This window comes from Thalassophryne amazonica, chromosome 23 (genome assembly GCF_902500255.1).
Source record: "Thalassophryne amazonica chromosome 23, fThaAma1.1, whole genome shotgun sequence".
Lineage (NCBI taxonomy): Eukaryota > Metazoa > Chordata > Actinopteri > Batrachoidiformes > Batrachoididae > Thalassophryne > Thalassophryne amazonica.
In genome coordinates this window covers 32329096-32350737 of record NC_047125.1, presented here as the reverse complement: position 1 = coordinate 32350737, position 21642 = coordinate 32329096, and the positions used below count along the sequence as shown (strand labels likewise).

Below are 21642 nucleotides of genomic sequence, written 5' to 3'. Positions count from 1 at the left end.
CAGATTTTTGTAATTTCCAGGTTTGATGTCATCTTGTGAAACAACTTAAATAAATGTCACATTGGAAAGAAGGGTTTTTTTTCCCCATGGTTGAAAATGTATATATATATATATATATATATATATATATATATCACTACTTATTTTGCGTTAAATTCTCGTTCAATCGCATTGCGTGACGTCAGCGGTAGGGGGCGGGGTCGCTCAAACAGGCGTCCTGCGCCAGTCTTGTTTTTACGCTTTGCAGGCGTATTTTTACAAATTACGGTTAAGGACATGGAGGGTTTTTATCAATTCCCAGTTTTCTTTGAATGTAGCAGCTTGCTTGGAAGTAAAAATGGAGCAGTACTTTCGTGTTCGCCGGCGGTCTGGCGGAGGAGACTGTGGAGCTCTGAGAGAAGTGAAGCCCAACATTTACTGCATCGCTTTTAAAGACCAAAAAGGTAACTTAAAAGTATATACTTTGACTTAACTATTTGAAGATTTGCCTAGTTTTTCATACACATAAAATTTTCTTTTAGAAAACTTTTTCCTGAGTCATTGTTACTGTATTTTTTTATTTTTTTTACTAAAGCAATTCATTTTGAAAAGTGAAATATAAAAGATATTGGGAAAATCATACAAAATTTGTTTCAATTTGTTCATTAAAAAAATGCAGTTCTTCCATAAGTTTCACTTCTGTTTCACGAGAAAAATCACCTTTAAGCCACGCCTACATTGTCACTTGAAATGACCTGAAACCATTTTTCCAGCATGCAGTCAACTCTGATTTATTTACCAGCAAATTGAGGTATTAAATTTAAATTAAGTGTGTTAATTAAAGAGTAAGAACACAGCGTTAGGTTTGAAACCATTCTGTGTTTTCATGTACCAACAGAACACTCAGTCAGCTGACATATTTATTAAATCAGCAGTATTCCACACCTTTTTACTTCACTGAGTGCCTGACATTGTGTCTTTACTGATAACATGTATGGTGTGATAAGGTTCTTTGATGACCAAAAAAAAAAAAACCTACAAGGGTTTTATAATGTCAAATTTCATAATTTTGTGATTTTTATTTTATTTTTTATTTATTTTTATTTTTTACTCCTTCCAATTTGCCATTTTAATCACAGAATACTTGAGTTTCTGTCTCTTGTAAAATTGCAACTTTTAACCTGGGAAAGTGTCATGCCCCCCCTTGGAAAAACAATTTATGAAGCATTTTCATCATTAAAAAAACATTTTAGAGTGCTTTAAAATACTAGATTTACATAAAACACCACAGGTTAAAAACATTGCACTATGAAAATATTCAAAAGATTAATATCAAAACCGAGTCAGCACAAAATATTCAGAGAAAATGAGTTCATATAAGCATTAATAATAGTAATACTTCCACCAGTGCTATTTCTCAAACATATTGGTGTGCAATTAAACAATATAACAAGTAAGTTGCCCCTAAAGTAATTTGATATGATTGTCAGTCCTTAACCCACACTAAACCACGAGTGCAGGAAAAAAAAACACCCACATTAATTTAAGAATAAGCAATACACTAATTTCTATAGAGCTCTGTAGTAGTTTTGTATAATAAGACACCAAAATATGACAGTGATCAGAAATGAGTGGCAAATGTAGCACACAAGTCTTTAGGTGTACAATATTCCTCATGCAAAAATGTAAACCTCAGACTTTAGTAGTTCTTGAGTTTTAGGATGTGGAAGGTTTTTGCCGTGAAGACGGAAAGACTGCAATTTCTCTTGACAAGCACAACTTACAACTGTGGAAAAACTCAGATTCAGGCTATTTCAGGTGGGAAATGAGAACACACGTCCTTATAGCTAAATATCAAAATCTGCTTTCCTGAGAGACTGTTTAGATATAAACTGGTTCTTTATTTCAGATCAGCAAAGGGTCCTACAGAAGTTTGAACACGTGCTGGAGTTTGCAGACGGTTCTCTGGTCTTCATGGTCCGAGAAAGCCTGGATCCCCCCAACACTTCTACCCCAGTCCACTCACCTGCTGCTCGGGTCAGAACACATCGTCCTTCGCTCAGAATATCTTCATACACTTTTTAGTGGTTGTATGACATCTGCGAGGTTTTCTGTGACGTCACTAGTATCAGTTCAACTGCCATAAAAAAATTTAAAAAACATTCTCTCTTCACAGAACCACATTCCTGTCTCAGGTGCTCACCCTAGTGGTGCAGAATCTGAACTGCAGCTTGATGCTTCCATCCTTCCATATGTGAGTGAATGTCCCAGCGCTCGCAAGGAACTGGACAAGGAGCTTGCGTCTCTGGCCTGCTGTGTGTGGTGTCATCCAGAGGGAGACGGGGCTTTATTCTGGAGGTCGGGTCCCGTTGGGGTTGCAGACAGTCTTGAAGATGAGCAGGGGAAAGTTTTTGACGAGCTCTTTGAAAGGATAGAAGAAGGTCAAGGGTCAAGTGTTCAGGAGACAGAGACCAGAGTGTGTCAGCTGGCTGAAGCCAAACGGCGCCTCCTCTGGGGAGAGATCAGGGGCAGTCTGGAATAGGAAATTCTTGGAGTGAAGGTCATGCAGGGAGATTCAGGTCAGATTTTTCTAGAAGGATCTGTGGTGGAGACTCAGAAGGCTGCAGATTTGATCTTTGTGAAGGAGCGTTTGGTCTTAGAGAGGACCGTTCCATGCATGAGTCCACGTCTTTTGGCGTTCCTGAGGAGGAAATATGAAGGTTTGGAGGTGCTGGAGAACTCTGTAGGAGTCAACAACAGGGTGGAACCAGAGTTTGGAGATACAGAACTACATCTGTTCTCACTCTCTGCAGATAAACTGGATAAAACAGAACAGGTGCTGCGGGACAAGTTCAGAGAAGTAAAACTTGATGTTTCTAACTGTTCTGCTTTGACATCTGAGCTCAGACTGAAGCTTGATTCCAAGGTGAAGGAGATGAACCAAAGGGTCTGCAGGGCTGAGGTCTGCTTTGATTCAGGAAGCACCGTGCATTTATTTGGATACATGAACGAGGTTGAAGAGCTGAATGAAATTGTCAAGAAGGTTATTTTGGGTCCATCATGTACAGAAACCATAGTCTTCCCTTCTCCAGAAGCAGCTGAACGGTTCCCAGAATTCCAGCCACGAGACAGATTTGATCAACTCAAATAACATGTTCGTACATAAACACAATCCAGCAGAAAGGACCATGTGTGACTTTATCTTCAGTAAACAAAGAGAGAGTGAAGGTGACGGAGTGAAATGATGTAAATCGGAGAAGTAAACTTATGTTTTGATTGTTTAACAGCAATTATATTTTCAAACTCCGTTACAAACCCACATAACTCAGCAGAAAGGATTTAGTTGTCTTGGTTGCTTCCAAGATCACCACTGCTTCTTGCAATGTAAATTAAATCAGTAAAATGTATTTTGAGATAAAGTAAAGTCGTGTTTTGCACCATAATAACACCAGCGTTTTGTACTATTTGGTGCGCAGTAGCTAAGTGGTCAGTGCGCTTGTTTCCATGTTCAAGCCCGCCTGCGCCTGCACACACTGTGGCGTTGTGTCCGGACGTGACCTTAGGTTTGTTTTTCCACATTTAGAATCACATTTGAATCCTTTGAATTTCCTTTATCTCTGCAGGCGCTCAAGTCTCTGCAGACATCTTTCGAGGAGAAACAAGAGACGGGAGACGGCGGTAAGTATGTATGAACACAACGTGAAATTGTTGAAGTTCAGTAACACTAATTCCAATCAAATAAACACAGAAAATGTTAAACCTCTGTGAGGAGGGTGCTCCCTTTTTTGTTTGTTTGTTTGTTTGTTTGTTTGTTTGTTTGTAAAGGACATTATTTTACTGAGAGCGTCACCATTGTTGATTTAGGACATAGAACATTCTTTTTTTTACCAGAACAGTTCAGATCTGGAAGCATGTGTAGGTGCAGCTGTCACACAGAAACGCCCTCAATTAGGGTTGTGCCCCCCCCCCAAAAATTGATACTCAGATACTAATCGATAATAAAAATTAATTGGATATTCATTTGCACTAGTGTCGATACCATCCGTACCATCTTTTCTTCCTCTTGTTAACACGTAACTTCAGCACAAAGATGATATAAATAAGTTGTTTTGGGGGGATTTTTTTTTTTTTGCATCACATCAGACAACCTATAAATATTATTACCCTTTTTGTTTTTCTGCATTACACAGTATACTACAAAGTCCTGTATATCCACCTCACTGTTATGTCAAGGTATTTTTGTTTTACACTATGTCAGAAAACTTAAAAATAGTGTTGACATTGATTTATAAAGAGAGATTACTACTTGATACCACCCAGGAAGACAATTGATCCATCCCCACCTTTGGAACTGTATCCATCTGTCTGCCACAGCCAGATGGAGTGTGGGCGTGGTCCTACACCGTCAACACTGATGCAACTACATGCTGGTTCCTGCTCAGAGAAACAGGCCACATGGTCAGAATGTCACAGCTGACGTTGCCTCACGATGCACGTGATCCTCCTCATCCAAGTCTCCATATGTAACCACTCATGTGACTCCAGTTTTGGGGAGGAACAAGTTGCATGTAGCGTAGTTATGTAATTAAATTGTAATCCATTACCAAGGTGGTTCCACTGTGTTGTGGATACTTTAAAGTGTGGCACCAGCGCACACTGCCAGACCTGACGTGTTTTGTGGTGAAGGTTGTCCAGTTGCAGTAAAATATGAAAAGCTTCCCTGAGACGAGAACGTATTTGTTTACAGAATCATTATTTCTTATAGTGTCAACAACGATGAGGATTGTCCTTCTGGGAAAAACTGGATCTGGGAAAAGCAGCCTGGGTAGCACCATATTCGGAGAGGATGCGTTTGAGCCGAACCATTCTCCCAATGCTGGAACATCAGAATGCCAAAGCGAAAACCAAAATCATCAGCGGGAGGAAAGTCACTTTGGTCGATACGCCTGGGTTCTTTGACCCGGACAGATCTGAGGACCAGCTGAAGCCCGAGATCGTGAGGTGTATGGTGGAGTGTGCTTCTGGGGTGAACGCTTTTCTCATTGTGCTCAAAGTGGAGAAATTCACCGAGCAGGAGAACGCGGTCGTCACCGAAATATGCAAGTGTTTTTCTGAAGATGCTCTAAAATATGCAGTGGTCGTCTTTACGCACGGCCAACAGCTCCCCAAAGGTACGAAGATCGAAGACTTCGTCAAACAGAATAAGAATCTGAGTGATCTTGTGGAGAGGTGCGGGGGGCGGTGCCACGTGGTCGATAATAAATACTGGAACAACATCCAGCAGGGTAACTACCAGAGCAACCGGGTGCAGGTGTCGGCGCTGCTCGACTGTGTGGACCAGATGATGAAGGAAAACCAGGGGAGCTGCTACACCAACGAGATGCTCCGGTCAGTCCAGAAAGAAATACACCAAGAGGTGCAGCGCATCACACCACTGTTTCCAAACATGTCCCAGGAGGAGATCCAGCAGCAAGCTACATCCATAGTGTCGCAGAAGACCTTGAACAAACTGGTCGGTACGGCGGTCGGAGTGCTGCTGGGAATTTTTTTCGGCTTGGAAGCGGCGTTAAAATTTTACGGTTCCTCAAAGCAGAAGATTTCAACAGTTTCCAAAGCTCTGAAATTAAACGGAGACATGGAGATCGCAGGAGCAGTGGTGCTGGGAGTCTCCTGTGCTTTAGGCGGAGGAGTAGTAGGAGGCGTTGTTGGGCACGAGGCGGTGGAAGATGCGGAGACGATGGCAGAGGCAGCAGAGAAGACGGCTAAAGCCGTCTGGGAAACAAGGAAAAGTTTTAATAATGGGAGGAGTATTTTTAACTGAAATAGAAAAGAGGTGGAGTAAAGAACAAATAAATCTGTAAGTCGCCAGGATTCTGTCAGTGGTTAAAGATTAAGTGCACGTTGGATTGGTGTAATTATGTTGTCATTAATATTTATATGTATCACAGAGAATCACACGGAAGCTCTGACTCAACTGTGTTAGCATAAAAGAAAATAAATCAGCAAAAGGAAATCACGTCAGGCCAGGGAGGTTCGTCAAAGTTACCAAAATGACAGCAATTATAATTAAACCCAACCGATACAGGTTTTTGATCAGAGATTTCTGATCCCAATATATCTGCCAAATATGTAGATGTAAAATGATCCCTAACGTTTTGTTGTCAAACCCTAATGACAAAAAAAGTAATGGAGATTTGGCAACTTGCATTTCAAACATGTATAAGCAACAACTAGCCAGCGTCCATCACGCTGACTTCACTCGGGATTGGCTTTTGCTCCCATACCAAAAACAAACAAACAAAAAAAAACTTTTTCTTGAATTGTGCAAAAATGTCTTATCAGTGTTTCATACAAAATTGGTGCGTCATGATTTTCATAAAATTTTAAGCTGACACAAATTCACATGATGTTTTTCTTCCTATACCTGAGTGGATTCATGATAAAAAAAAGTGTAGTGCGTGCAGTCATTGCAAATTTACAAATATCAAAAATTGTCGAAAAATAAAAAGTTGGAGTTGCAGCTGTAAGTTGTTTCAACGTGCCGCGCACAGTAAACATAGCTTCACGGTGGATAATCCAGGATTCTGATATCAACAATTTCCCTAATGCTCTCTCACCACATTGTTTAACCTTTTCCAACCAATAGGTGGCGCATTATATTATCAGTTATTTTGAAACTTGTTAACTCTAATTACTGAAATCTTACAGAGTGCTTCTGCTCTGTTTAGTTTCAACATGATTTTTAAATGATTTTTCTTTTCTTTTTTTATTTACAATCCTACACTGCATATTTCTGGTGTATTTTATGTTAAATTCTTGCTGTAATGTTAAAGAGCTGCTAATTAAAATGAACTTGAATTCTGGCTGGTTATGACTTGAACTGTATTTCCTCAAATTAACATGAAAATATTGAGGAACCACAAATTAAATTTGGGGCAGAGGGGCCAAGGTGGAGAAAAGTAATGATTAAATAAAGACGTACTGTATAAATACTCAACTACGTACCGAGAAAGATGCAGTTTTTACTACTGTAGCAACTATTACACTATGTAACAAATTTTTATTTTTGTTTTGTTCCTGGGTACACAGTGTGTTTTCCTAACCTGTTATGCCTTAAAATAAATAGAAAATAGCTGTTATTCCACAGAAACTTTGCTTCTGTGATCAGGACAATGATATTTTGAAATTTGTCTGTTTTCAAGAATATTCTCGATTCACCTTCACTACTACTGAATATTCTTCTAGAATATTCTTGAACTGCTAGAACTGTCCAGAATTTTCTAGAAGTTTCCAGAAACTTTTAGAACTTTCTAGAACATAAAAAAAAAAAAATCAAAGTTTGTGCTGAATGTAGTCATTTTTCCATAGGCTTTAGACATAAGCAGTTGAAATATAAAATATAACACTTAGAAGCCAGGAACAAAAATTGTGTTACATAGTATTATCAAATAATCTGATCACTTTTAATGTCTTTTTACAAAGTGATGTGATACGTTTTGGTGTCATTATAATTTTTTTTATTTTTCATTGTGCACCTGCACTTTAGCTGAAGTGATAAATGTATTAAAATGCAATTAAATTGAGAGCAATGTGACAGTTCACTACTCGTCATCTAGTTGAAACGGCACCCCCTAATGGAAAAAATGACAGGTTTATTGTTTTTCCTTTTATATATTGATTTTTTTTTTTTTTTTTTTTTTTTTAATCTTTTTAAATCGAAGGTATCTCATTGAGATGTTTGGTGTAGTAAATTATGTCAATCAGGTCAAGTATAATACCAGTTTTTTTTTTTATGAAATTGATTACGTGATCTGTTAGTGTTCACTTTTTTCTTACTAATGGATTGTTTCTACAAGACTGATGTGGTTACAAGGATTAATTTGTAATAATTGTTCAACAGCACAAATGTCCAGGAAACAAATGTGGGTGAAAGGTAGTTTATATGTATTAAGGGTTGTTGATGGAATTTTAACAAATTTGTCATTTGTAGGGCAAATCATTTGAATAGAATAACCTTTTTCATTAAGAATTTTTGTATAATATGAAGAGATTAATCAGCTCTTTTATAAGATTTTGATCCTCTTAAGGAAATCTCATGCCTTAGGCTTTATAAAAATGAAGGATTGGGTCTTTTGGTGGTAATGTGATTTTCTTATGAAATGATAAAATACCTTTAGTAAATTAAAATGGTAAAACTGTATTTTGTCTTGTGTTTTTCATACACAGATGATGTATGTTGTTAAACGGAAAAAGCAAACACGATGCAAAAATGTGGAAGTCATGACTTTTATATGTAAATGGGGAGGGGGGGTTGGGTGGTGGTGGCGGTAGTACAGAATTATTTTACTAAATTGTAATTACAATCCTGACAGAGGAGTTTAGTATCAGCTTCTATGCTGATGATGTTTGTTTTTATATCAACATATTTCAGTTGGGATTGTTGCTGAGGAGAAATTTGTGCGTGGTTTTTGTTTTTTAAGTGTCAGAATGTCATTCATGTTGAATATGTCAAATATCGTAGAAAAAAAAAGACTGCAACTTTTGAGTTTCGCAAATGTAATTTCTCTCCAGATACAATGAGTGTAGAACCTGCTTCCTGTTTAGAATTTGGGCAAAGTAAAACTTTAGGTTGATGTTAAATAGGTCAGATTCCTTGGTTGACATGTGAAGACGTTGACACGGTGCCAAAGCAGAGGCGGGTTGGTAATAATGACACACCTTTAACTCAAACTACACTACATGTTAGAGCAAGCATGACAAGTGAAAGAGAGAGCGAGAGGGCAGAAGGAGGGAGAAGAGGCTGAAGGAAAGAATGAAAAAAGAAGCAGAAAGAACATTTTAACCCTTATTTTCCAGCTGTCAGTGTCTTTTCTGTCCATGTTTTGGGACTTAAAGCTGATGATTTGGTGAGTCTTATTGATACGTGTTTTTTTTTTTCTCGTTCATTCAATTACTGATGTAATTAGAATTACTGAATGAGCAAATCACTGTCACCATGTTGCCATAACACAACTTTCCTTACATGCAGGATGACCGAATAATTTCACCTTGTGTTTCTGACAACATGCTGCACGTGTCATGATGGAAAAATTTTCCTGAGGAAGGTTTTTCCCTCTAAATCTACACTCATGCGGATCTGGTTTTTCTCACCTGAAACAGGTGTGTTATTGTAGATCTGAATATGAGTCACTTAACAAACTAACGCGCCTTTTGAGTCACAGTCATACAAATAATCGTAAAAGCCAACAAAGTAGGTGAAGAAAGTCATAAAAGTTTTATATATATGTATAGGTATAGGAAAAATCAATCTTGACAGTAAATGCACGCACAACTGTATCAGTTTGTGGTCGGTTGTGTTTCGGTGTTGGACTTGCGCAACAGGTGACAGTTTCAGCCGCCGCTGCTTTGAAGATGCTGCCGTCAGTGCGGTCTGACCGGGTTTGTGGAAAACCAGTGGTTCCCCAAATGGGGGCCAAACTCCTCCTGAGGGGCCTGAAGAAGCAGCTAAAGTGGAAATTAATGTGACTTTTTTCCTAGAATCATTAAATGAGTCCCGTGTCATGCTAATTGGCTAGCATTGTGAATGCTGAGGCTAATGAGTGTCATTAGCCACCAAAAAAAAAACACGTAGCGTCATGCTCAACTTAAATATTTACTTTTTACTTCATTTACTCTGCAAAATTATGCATGTTGTTTTTTCCAGACTACAGCGATAATCATTAGTGACATTATATTAGCTCCACACTTTAAAACACTTTTAAATGTTTTTCTTTAAAACAAAACATGTAATTTAACCACAATGCCAAGGGGACATGCAATATAAATGTTTCATTTTTGCTTTATTTTTTCTGTGCAAAATTGTATGTTTTCCCCCTCAGGACTACAACGCTAATAGCATTAGAGCTACATTAGCTGCTCTCACTTTAGACTTAAATACTGTTTTCTTTAAGACAAAACATGTAACATCAATAACAAAGGAACACTCAGTATAAATGTTTAGTTTTGCTTTATTTTTGTGTGCAAAATTGTTAGTTGTTTTCCCCTCAGGACTACAATGCTAAGCATAGCATTGGAGCTATAGCTACTCTCACTTTAAACTTGTAAATGTTTCTCTTCAAAAAACAGCCAAACCTAAAAACATAAATTTAACCACATTGGAAATGCACACTTAACATAAATGTTTACTTGTTATTTCTAAGCAAAATTATACATGCTTTGTTTTTAAGAACTACAATGCTACGCATTAGCTATTAGCTCCCCTCACTTAAGACTTTTATTTTTAAAGTAAAAAGTTAGTTTCATCTTAAAAGCTGACATACCACACTGTTAATATATTTATTTAAAATTTTGTTCTTCCAACACCAGTATTATTAGTGATAAAATTTTAAGCTATGTAAAAAATAACTTAAGGGCTGCCAATTGAATTTTGCTTTCTATCAAATTGAATCAGAGGTAATTTAGAAATTCTATTGTGCATGAATATTATTATTGTTATTATTTATCATAACTGTTATCATCTATTAATGAAGTAATAGTTCAAACAAAGGAATTATTTACCATCATTAAATACAGCTACATTATGTTGACATGACATGTTCAATAAAAGATCAAACAGGTTTGGATAGCAGAAGTGGGCGTGGCTTCATTACAAGAATATTGGCGGCTCTACATACTTTGTGTGTCAGCAGTCTCGAGGGCGTGTTCGTATAGCAACAGTCAAAATATGTTCTACAAGTGGTGACATGTTGGGTCAGTTTTTGATTTTATTCAACTGCTTGCAACAGGAAAAAAATAAAATAAAAAGACTGACAGGAGCATGTGGGATAAACACGACAGCCAAAGTGATGGTAGACAATGAATTTAGAGGTTACATCGTCTAACTTACTGCAGAGCATTGGTTTGGATTTCATGGCTGATGCTGAGTCTTGCTATCCAGGACTGAAGAGTCCGTGTAAGTAATGTTTATTTATATAGCACCTTTCACAGAAAAGGAAAGTCACAAGTTGCTTCACAAAAAGACACACACAGATAAAAATTCTGAGAATAAAATACAATGTACATCAATCAATCAATCAATTTTTTTATATAGCGCCAAATCACAACAAACAGTTGCCCCAAGGCGCTTTATATTGTAAGGCAAGGCCATACAATAATTATGTAAAACCCCAACGGTCAAAACGACCCCCTGTGAGCAAGCACTTGGCTACAGTGGGAAGGAAAAACTCCCTTTTAACAGGAAGAAACCTCCAGCAGAACCAGGCTCAGGGAGGGGCAGTCTTCTGCTGGGACTGGTTGGGGCTGAGGGAGAGAACCAGGAAAAAGACATGCTGTGGAGGGGAGCAGAGATCGATCACTAATGATTAAATGCAGAGTGGTGCATACAGAGCAAAAAGAGAAAGAAACAGTGCATCATGGGAACCCCCCAGCAGTCTACGTCTATAGCAGCATAACTAAGGGATGGTTCAGGGTCACCTGATCCAGCCCTAACTATAAGCTTTAGCAAAAAGGAAAGTTTTAAGCCTAATCTTAAAAGTAGAGAGGGTGTCTGTCTCCCTGATCTGAATTGGGAGCTGGTTCCACAGGAGAGGAGTCTGAAAGCTGAAGGCTCTACATCACAATAAAATGACATTAAGATACACACAGTGGTCATAAAGCAGCCCTGTGACCCTCAGTCATCTGTGAAAACCTGTTCCACATGTGTTCCTCCTACGTCTTCCTATGAAAATACATACGACTCCTGTCTATTGGTTGACGTGGGACAGATGTAACGTATGTGCATTAGGTCAGAACTGAAGCTGCTATCAGTGAGTTATTCTATAGAAGCCTGGAGGCCTTGTGGAGTTTTTGTGTATTTGCCCTCTTTAAAACATGGTGCATAATGATATTTTTAATGTTCTTTTTTCCATATTAAATCCCATTAATCAATAACTATTAATTTTGTTCAAATCACATCGTAAGCATTGGGTCCAGATTTAGACCTTGGGGCCCATCACTTTGACTTAAAAAAAAAAAAAAAAATCTTTGAGTTAATTTGTTCACATACGAACAAACACACAGGACTGAAAACAATATGCCCCCCCCCCCAAAACAAGGGAATTTCTTGGCGCTTCCTTAAATCGTGCTATAATGAAAGGTGTTCTTTCCTTTGCAGGTAACCATGAGGCAGGACAACGATACTCGTCTTTCACCATCTTACATGATATCGTCCAATGAAAGCATTGACAGCATCGTCCACAACACGCCCACCACTGCTATCGGCGCTCTCATCCTAACCCTCGTCTTTCTCTTGGGCGTCCCTGGGAACCTCTTCATCATCTGGAGCATCCTAGCTCGTACTCGCAAGCATTCCGTCACCACCCTGCTCATCCTCAACTTAGCCATCGCCGACGGCTCTCTGATGGCTCTCACCCCGTTCTTCATCACCTATCTTGTGATGAAGAGCTGGATATTTGGGAATGTGATGTGCAAGATCCTCTTCTACCTCTGTCTGGCTAACATGTACGCGTCCATCCAGCTCATCATGCTAATGAGCCTCTACAGGCTGGTGGCGGTGCGGTGGCCACAGCGCGTCACTGCCTTCACTCGTCGTAAAACTGTTATGCGTGTGTTGGTGGTGGTGTGGGTGCTGGTGATGGTGGTGTCAGCACCCGCCGTCATCTTCAGGGAAAACAGGATGCAGGGGGGGCGCTGGGTCTGCGATTCCTTCCATGACGAAGAGACCCATGTGAGTAACCAACAACCTTCCTACAGTATAATCGAGAAAGTCAATTCAGTGGTTTTATGAAGACAGAGCTTCCAAAGAGTGGAGGAAATAACTGAGAAATCATACACATGATGACACGAGCTTGGTGCCAACATTCACATGGAGCGAAGTAAAAATCCAAGATGGCCGCCACATTTTTTTTTTTTTTTTTTTTTGCCAAAATTCTATTTTCTCATGTCTCTGAAGATCATTAATGGGTTTGAGTTAATATTATCTATTAAATCTTTTTTATTATTATTATTATTTCAATGTTAAACCTGATTTTGCCATTAATGATTCTTCAAAAAAAAAAAACCTTTCTCTCTCTAAAATTATAATATTGTGTAAATAAATATTCATAACCTACCATCCCTGGTTCTCAAGACCAGGCACCCAAGTGGCTCTACTCTACTCTTTTCTATTCTCCTATTTTACTCTTTCTTTTTAGATATTTAGATATACCTTTGTATACTGGCATAGTTCCACCTTAGAATTGGAATATAATATATAAGATAAATTTTCATATGGCATGGAAGTTTTTCAGTATAAGTTAACATTTAATTTGTCTCTAGCAGGACAGGTCCAAAAATATTTTATGTGCAGCAATAAACTATTATATATAACTATATAACTGATTAAAAAAACAACAACAAAGATTTAGTTTTTTTTTTTATCAAAGATTTATTCTTCATTCATTGTTACAATATAAATCACATTAAATGTATTGGATGTAAAATTGTGGTATATGCTTCTGCTTATTCTATTTGGGCAGTTTGACAGTTCAGTCACTGACTCGTTACATACGTACCTAAGAAGATTTGAATGGGTAAAATCTGTTTCAAAATACTAAAAAACATCTACAGAAACTGTGAAGCTTCTTGCCAGGTTTCCTGCACATATAATTATTCTCCTCAAAACGGGCACTTTGCTGCTTTAATAAAACACCAAATGCCAGCTGAAGCTCAGACAAATCGGTAAAACAAAATTTGAACAGATTTTAATGTAAATTACCACAATTTAAGTTACAAAATAAAATTTAAATTAAAAAAAATGTGTCCTTCAACACAGATATTGTCACATTATACAAATCTGAGCTCAATCAAAATTGACACCACACTCTAATATCGGTATATCAGGCGCACAGCGAACACGTTGCATCATGTTCATATCTGATCTTATTACCATAAGGTTGCCATATATATATATAAAAGGCATGGGCCTGTAATTTTGACCTTGACCTTTGACCTTTATCACTGACTGATCCTAACCAAGTGGTAAAGCTTTGACGGGCTCAGATGAAGCCCACACAGGAGTAAAAGTTGCAGTTCCGTAACTGGCCACTTGAGGCTGGCTCCAAAAGTGAGCAGGATCCCATTCAACTCCATGATAAAATGTCCAATAACAAAATTCCGTGTTCTTGAGATAGCTTGTTAGCATGTATCCATCCATTTTTTGGGACCCACATATTAGAGTTGAGTGTCACGGTGTGCGGACTGCCAGTTTGTGACAGGACGGGGCCACATATAAACAAACAAACTCACTCACACCTACAGTCACCTTACAGTCACCAAGCCTGCATGTCTTTGGATGGAATCCAGAAGACCTGAACCCGCACAACCACAGGGACAACATGCAACCAACACTCAGTATGGAACGAACATGTAGAAAACATACGTGCAGCTTTTTAGCAGAATATGAGAATTAAGTCACTTTTTCTCGAGGTTTTATGTTGTTGTGGACTTTCCCAGAGCCTGGTGTTGTTTCTGAACACGTACCAACACACACTATGATTTTCTGACATAATGATGTCTGTAATTATGTTTGTTCTCATTCCAGTGCATTCACATGCTAACGTGCACGCGGGTCAGAGACCACATTCCACCGAGGAGGATAGAGTCATTCAGGTTTTTATTTGAACTAAGTCCTTTTGGCCGCTCCCTTGTTTTCACTCCAGCTCGCCACAGCAGATCCAAGCATGTTGATTTGGCACAGGTTTTACACCGGATGCCCTTCCTGACACAGCTCCATATTACATGAGGAATGGGCAGGGGTGGATTTGAACCAGGAACCTTGTGCTCCGGAAACAAGCGCACTTAAACCACCCCTGTCCAAAAAGCAGAAGTTAAATCTGTGCACGATGGTGCAATGATGAAATGAACAAATGTGCAAACAACCATAAAGTACCAACATGTGCCAGGACTCACTTACACTCACACCGAAATCCAGTTTGACTCGACATCATCTCAGTATGATGATAGTTTTTAATCTGGGTAGCTTGGACCCCAGTTCCCTCTTTTCTTCATAAAATATGTGTTCGTACAAGAAATGTCTGGAGATGACCCCTGATGTTTTTGTGTGTTTTTTTTTTTGTTTTTTTTTCTTCTTCCAGCTGTTTGATAAGTTCCCTGAAGTGTTCTGTGTTTTACTATATGCACAGTAGTACAGCAGTTCTAGGGAACAGAAAACCCCTTTGGGCACTTCTCTCCATAGCCGATGAGAACACAGAACTGGAGAACATCTTTTTCAGATTGACATTATTTGCAGTCTAGAACTGGGAATGATGAACCCATTGTATTGTTCTTATTTTGCGCTGTATAAATCTGGGGAACACAGGACTCTGGGAGAGCAGGAATGATTATTCAAAAACAGGCCCATTGAGTTTGTGACCAGGTATCTTGTTGTACTTTGTGTTTATCGGATATGTCCAGGCTGCTACTCACCAAACATTCTAACTCTGCATTTGTGACATTAGATAGAAATACTTTAGAAGATGTATCCTTATGACATTTTGTATTCTAAAATATGATGGAACCAAATACCTCAGCAATTTTTATAAGCAGTTCCACACCTTCATATGCATGCTAAATATCATTTTACAAACAAACACAACCCCTAAAAAATGTTGCCTCCATGCTTGAAATGAAATGTTTGCCTTAATTCCAAATTGCAGCTGCATGAAACCATTTTCTTCTGCCAGTTTTTGTCTTCATGGAAGCCAGAACATCATCTCACTTGAAATTTTTATCCCGTTCCACCTACACAGGTTGTCATCCAGTACATGCTGGAGCTTGTGTTGGGGTTTGTTATACCCTACAGCATCATTGTAGGCAGCTACATCTGCATCCTGCAGCGCATCCGACAGACCAAGTTCCGCCGTCGGGTCCGCAGTGAGAAGCTCATCCTGGCCATCGTGGTGACCTTCTGCCTGTTTTGGCTGCCTTATCATCTCATCAACATGGTGCAAGTATGTGATGCGTCGTCTGGTTCTTGACATCAGTAAAGTTTTACTGGAAACAGCAGACATGGTCTTCAAAAATCATGTGTTCTTTGCAAATGTATGACTTCAATGCAGATGCTTTAAAATTGTTGTTTTTCTGCAGATTACTGAGGCTTTGTGTCCAGAGGGTCCAGCAAAAGACTTGTCAGTAACGCCATCATATATATATATATATATATATATATATATTTTAAATATATATATATTTTTTTGTATACATCAACTTTGTGGCAAATATCATCGTTATACAGCGTGTGATGTTTTGCACTTTGTTTGCATTCAGATTGTAACAGCTAATACTGTACAGTTCAATAAACTTCACATTAGATCTGCCACAAAATCTGGAAATGGTGCAGATAAGTAGGTTAAATAGTTTATTTTGCATGTGACTCCACAAGATGCACTATAAACAATTAAGCAAAAACAACTCACAAAAAACAGACCTATGTGAAAAAGTAAAAATAAATATATCAAATCAAATCAATTTTATTTATATAGCGCCAAATCACAACGAATAGTTGCCCCAAGGCGCTTTATATTGTAAGGCAAGGCCATACAATAATTACAGAAAAACCCCAACGGTCAAAACGACCCCCTGTGAGCAAGCACTTGGCAACAGTGGGAAGGAAAAACTCCCTTTTAACAGGAAGAAACCTCCAGCAGAACCAGGCTCAGGGAGGGGCAGTCTTCTGCTGGGACTGGCTGGAGCTGAGGGAGAGAACCAGGAAAAAGACATGCTGTGGAGGGGAGCAGAGATCAATCACTAATTATTAAATGCAGAGTGGTGCACACAGAGCAAAAAGAGAAAGAAACACTCAGTGCACCATGGGAACCCCCAGCAGTCTAAGTCTATAGCAGCATAACTAAGGGATGGTTCAGGGTCACCTGATCCAGCCCTAACTATAAGCTTTAGCAAAAAGGAAAGTTTTAAGCCTAATCTTAAAAGTAGAGAGGGTGTCTGTCTCCCTGATCTGAATTGGGAGCTGGTTACACAGGAGAGGAGCCTGAAAGCTGAAGGCTCTGCCTCCCATTCTACTCTTACAAACCCTAGGAACTACAAGTAAGCCTGCAGTCTGAGAGCGAAGCGCTCTATTGGGGTGATATGGTACTACGAGGTCCCTAAGATAAGATGGGACCTGATTATTCAAAACCTTCTAAGTAAGAAGAAGAATTTTAAATTCTATTCTAGACTTAACAGGAAGCCAGTGAAGAGAAGCCAATATGGGTGAGATATGCGCTCTCCTTCTAGTCCCAGTCAGTACTCTAGCTGCAGCATTTTGAATTAACTGAAGGCTTTTCAGGGAACTTTTAGGACAACCTGATAATAATGAATTACAATAGTCCAGCCTAGAGGAAATAAATGCGTGAATTAGTTTTTCGGCATCACTCTGAGACAAGACCTTTCTAATTTTAGAGATATTGCGCAAATGCAAAAAAGCAGTCCTACATATTTGTATAATATGCGCATTGAAGGACATATCCTGATCAAAAATGACTCCAAGATTTCTCACAGTATTAATAGAGGTCAGGGTAATGCCATCCAGGGTAAGGATCTGGTTAGACACCATGTTTCTAAGATTTGTGGGGCCAAGTACAATAACTTCAGTTTTATCTGAGTTTAAAAGCAGGAAATTAGAGGTCATCCATGTCTTTATGTCTGTAAGACAATCCTGCAGTTTAGCTAATTGGTGTGTGTCCTCTGGCTTCATGGATAGATAAAGCTGGGTATCATCTGCGTAACAATGAAAATTTAAGCAATGCTGTCTAATAATACTGCCTAAGGGAAACGTATAAAGTGAATAAAATTGGTCCTAGCACAGAACCTTGTGGGACCCCATAATTAACCTTAGTCTGTGAAGAAGATTCCCCATTTACATGAACAAATTGTAATCTGTTAGATAAATATGATTCAAACCACCGCAGTGCAGTGCCTTTAATACCTATGGCGTTCTCTAATCTCTGTAATAAAATTTTATGGTCAACAGTATCAAAAGCAGCACTGAGGTCTAACAGAACAAGCACAGAGATGAGTCCACTGTCTGAGGCCATAAGAAGATCATTTGTAACCTTAACTAATGCTGTTTCTGTACTATGATGAATTCTAAAACCTGACTGAAACTCTTCAAATAGACCATTCCTCTGCAGATGATCAGTTAGCTGTTTTACAACTACCCTTTCAAGAATTGGCCTATAATTAGCTAAGATAGCTGGGTCAAGTGATGGCTTTTTAAGTAATGGTTTAATTACTGCCACCTTAAAAGACTGTGGTACATAGCCAACTAATAAAGATAGATTGATCATATTTAAGATCGAAGCATTAATTAATGGTAGGGCTTCCTTGAGCAGCCTGGTAGGAATGGGGTCTAATAGACATGTTGATGGTTTGGAGGAAGTAACTAATGAAAATAACTCAGACAGAACAATCGGAGAGAAAGAGTCTAACCAAATACCAGCATCACTGAAAGCAGCCAAAGATAACGATACGTCTTTGGGATGATTATGAGTAATTTTTTCTCTAATAGTTAACATTTTATTAGCAAAGAAAGTCATGAAGTCATTACTAGTTAAAGTTAAAGGAATACTCGGCTCAATAGAGCTCTGACTCTTTGTCAGTTTGGCTACAGTGCTGAAAAGAAACCTGGGGTTGTTCTTATTTTCTTCAATTAGTGATGAGTAGTAAGATGTCCTAGCTTTACGGAGGGCTTTTTTTTATAGAGCAACAGACTCTTTTTCCAGGCTAAGTGAAGATCTTCTAAATTAGTGAGACGCCATTTCCTCTCCAACTTACGGGTTATCTGCTTTAAGCTGCGAGTTTGTGAGTTATACCACGGAGTCAGGCACTTCTGATTTAAAGCTCTCTTTTTCAGAGGAGCTACAGCATACAAAGTTGTCTTCAATGAGGATGTAAAACTATTGACGAGATAATCTATCTCACTTACAGAGTTTAGGTAGCTACTCTGCACTGTGTTGGTATATGGCATTAGAGAACATAAAGAAGGAATCATATCCTTAAACCTAGTTACAGCGCTTTCTGAAAGACTTCTAGTGTAATGAAACTTATTCCCCACTACTGGGTAGTCCATCAGAGTAAATGTAAATGTTATTAAGAAATGATCAGACAGAAGGGAGTTTTCAGGGAATACTGTTAAGTCTTCAATTTCCATACCATAAGTCAGAACAAGATCTAAGATATGACTAAAGTGGTGGGTGGACTCATTTACATTTTGAGCAAAGCCAATTGAGTCTAATAATAGATGCAGTGTTGAGGCTGTCATTCTCAGCATCTGTGTGGATGTTAAAATCGCCCACTATAATTATCTTATCTGAGCTAAGCACTAAGTCAGACAAAAGGTCTGAAAATTCACAGAGAATCTCACAGTAACGACCAGGTGGACGATAGATAATAACAAATAATCTATCGTCGTTGAGTGGGGAAAAACGGTTAGAAATGTGAACGGGCGGTGTATACGGGGCGTCTGTTTAGGGCTACGCTTCCTCCTCACAGTCACCCAGTCGGCCTGCTTTCCCGGCTGCTCGGGATCTGCTGGAAGGGAACTAACGGCGGCTAAGCTACCTTGGTCCGCACCGACTACTGGGGCCTGGCTAGCTTAGGATTTTCCACCGTGCGGAGCCGAGTCTCCAATTCGCCCAGCCTGGCCTCCAAAGCTACGAATAAGCTACACTTATTACAAGTACCATTACTGCTAAAGGAGGCCGAGAAATAACTAAACATTTCACACCCAGAGCAGAAAAGTGCGGGAGAGACAGGAGAAGCCGCCATGCTAAATCAGCTAAGAGCTAGTAGCTGCGCTAAGCTAGTGGATTCCTAAAAACACACAAAGTGAATAATGTGTAAATAATTTAGAGGTGATTCAGCAGAGGGAGTGCTTTAGTTAAGGCATGTGAAGATTACACTGTGAAACAAATCGTTATCTAGTTATCTAGATCAATCTAACTGCGCAGATTAAACAGCTAACAGATACAGCAAAACACCGCTGTGCTCCGGAACAGGAAGTGATACAATACCGCAGTGAGAGCCAACCACCAGTAGAGGCCCCAAAATATATATAAACACACACAGCCAAAAATAGCTATGTTGAGAGAAGTACAGATTTTCAAATCTCAGATCTTGGACATTGTACAGGGTGACCCAAAAAACATAACCCATGAAACATAAGACATGTCTTGGTCCTTTGTAGGATTTATTACAATTTTTATGGGTTCTGTTTTTTGGGGGGGTCATCCTGTATCAAAAAGGCAGACACAATGAAAACTTATGGGTCAAGTCACATGGGGCCTCAGAACATCTAGAACATCTCTCATGTAGTTTGCCTGGATAAAACCTCAGAGTTCAGAGATAACATGGCTTAAATTTAACAAAATTTAATTGGTATTCAATTTCTTAAGGCCAACATTACCTTTTAAGCTAGCTGTTGTTTTAAAAACGTTTACCAAAAAAGGTTCAGGTTTTTATAACTGCTTAAACTTTCAATGTGAGTTAAATTGTATCACTTCTCTCAGATAAGAACAGCATGAAACCATTAAGAGGTTTTTTTTCTTTTTCTTTTATTGTCCCTCAGGCTGAAGAAAATATGGCACCGGAGCCGAGCTGTCACTTCATCTTTGGCGTTTATCAGCAGTTGTGCCAACCCAGTGCTGTACACGTTTGCAGGAAAGTCCTACATCCGCCGGGAAGGGCTGGCGTTCATGGCCCGTTTGTTTGAGGGCACGGCTCTGGAGTCAGGGACGAGGAAAAGCCGCCAGAACAGCCAGAACAGTCGGGAAAAAGATAAAGATGCAGACAGCGTCATGCTTAAGGACAGAGACACAGAGTCTGTTATAAACATGAACTGTGTCATCAAACCAGTGAAGAATGGCAAGTAGAGCGCGCCACAGGCCTTTCAAGTGATACAGTCCCAAGAGTTTCCAAGGACCTTTCAAAAGATGTGCACAAAATGTGACGGTGAATGTTGGAGACATTCAAGACGGTAACGCCTCACAAAAACCTAGTTTGTTAAACTGATACATTGTTCGGACAACACCAATCACGTTAACTCAGGGTCGCTTCCTTTTCCCAAGAAACAAAGCTCATTTTATTTCAACAGCTGCCCTTAAAACTAAAAGGTGGCGCTATGTTTACTGTACATTTTTACTGATATGCCACGAAGATCATTGTTTCTTTTAAATAAAAACAGAAACTTTAGGAAATCTGCTGCACAGATGTTTAGAATTTTGCATTATTGGATCAAAAATGGCTAGCTTAAAAAAAATTAACATTGTTGTCCAACTCAAAATGGTTTTTAAAAAAACTTTTGTCTAGTTGAAATAATAGGTTGTTACAGACATAATAAATAGCGATCGCCTTGAGAGCTGCTTTTGATCAGTTTCAGGCCAAGGTCAATTCTTTTTACTTGAGCAATGCCTTGCTCAAGGACATACAGGAGTTGAGTGGGATTGATCCACCAATGATCAACAAGAATATAATCATTTAAATAAATTAAATGAAAGCAAGTCACATGGTTTCAGATAATATCATGTTTGTTGACTGTTGGTTGGGTTTTAGACGATGTTCATAGCAAAACGTTCAGTGCGTTGGACACAAACTACTCCTGTTTCTTAGAGTGTCCTTTACTCAGATATTAAA

At 38.9% G+C, this 21642-nt stretch overlaps 2 protein-coding genes across 4 annotated transcripts; both read left to right on the top strand.

Moving 5' to 3' along the window:
* The first annotated feature begins 212 nt into the window (after nucleotides 1–212).
* On the top strand, nucleotides 213–7138 carry LOC117504938 (GTPase IMAP family member 6-like). The gene is given in 6 exon segments (XM_034164417.1): nucleotides 213–443; nucleotides 1889–2016; nucleotides 2156–2233; nucleotides 3603–3657; nucleotides 4745–4875; nucleotides 4877–7138. Coding segments are annotated over 6 exon segments (1422 nt in total). The 5' UTR covers nucleotides 213–337; the 3' UTR covers nucleotides 5801–7138.
* Nucleotides 7139–8726: 1588 nt separating this feature from the next.
* On the top strand, nucleotides 8727–21162 carry ltb4r2a (leukotriene B4 receptor 2a). 3 transcript variants are annotated; one of them, XM_034164536.1, is made up of 6 exons: nucleotides 8729–8885; nucleotides 9008–9138; nucleotides 12131–12703; nucleotides 15765–15965; nucleotides 16102–16142; nucleotides 20579–21162. In XM_034164536.1, exons 3-6 carry the CDS (start codon nucleotides 12137–12139, stop codon nucleotides 20880–20882), a joined length of 1113 nt encoding a protein of 370 aa, XP_034020427.1. In that variant the 5' UTR covers nucleotides 8729–8885; nucleotides 9008–9138; nucleotides 12131–12136; the 3' UTR covers nucleotides 20883–21162. The 3 variants fall into 3 exon arrangements, with proteins under 3 accessions (XP_034020428.1, XP_034020427.1, XP_034020426.1); XM_034164535.1 differs by lacking the exon at nucleotides 9008–9138 and having other exon boundaries at nucleotides 8730–8885; XM_034164537.1 differs by lacking the exons at nucleotides 9008–9138; nucleotides 16102–16142 and having other exon boundaries at nucleotides 8727–8885; nucleotides 20579–20867.
* Nucleotides 21163–21642: the final 480 nt, after the last annotated feature.

Bases quoted from the DNA above. Each gene is read 5' to 3' on its own strand.
- ltb4r2a (XM_034164536.1), top strand. From the start codon at position 12,137: ATGAGGCAGGACAACGATACTCGTCTTTCACCATCTTACATGATATCG. The intron at 15,966-16,101 runs GTATGTGATGCG...GTTTTTCTGCAG, and splicing joins ATCTCATCAACATGGTGCAA to ATTACTGAGGCTTTGTGTCC. The intron at 16,143-20,578 runs GTCAGTAACGCC...ATTGTCCCTCAG, and splicing joins GAGGGTCCAGCAAAAGACTT to GCTGAAGAAAATATGGCACC.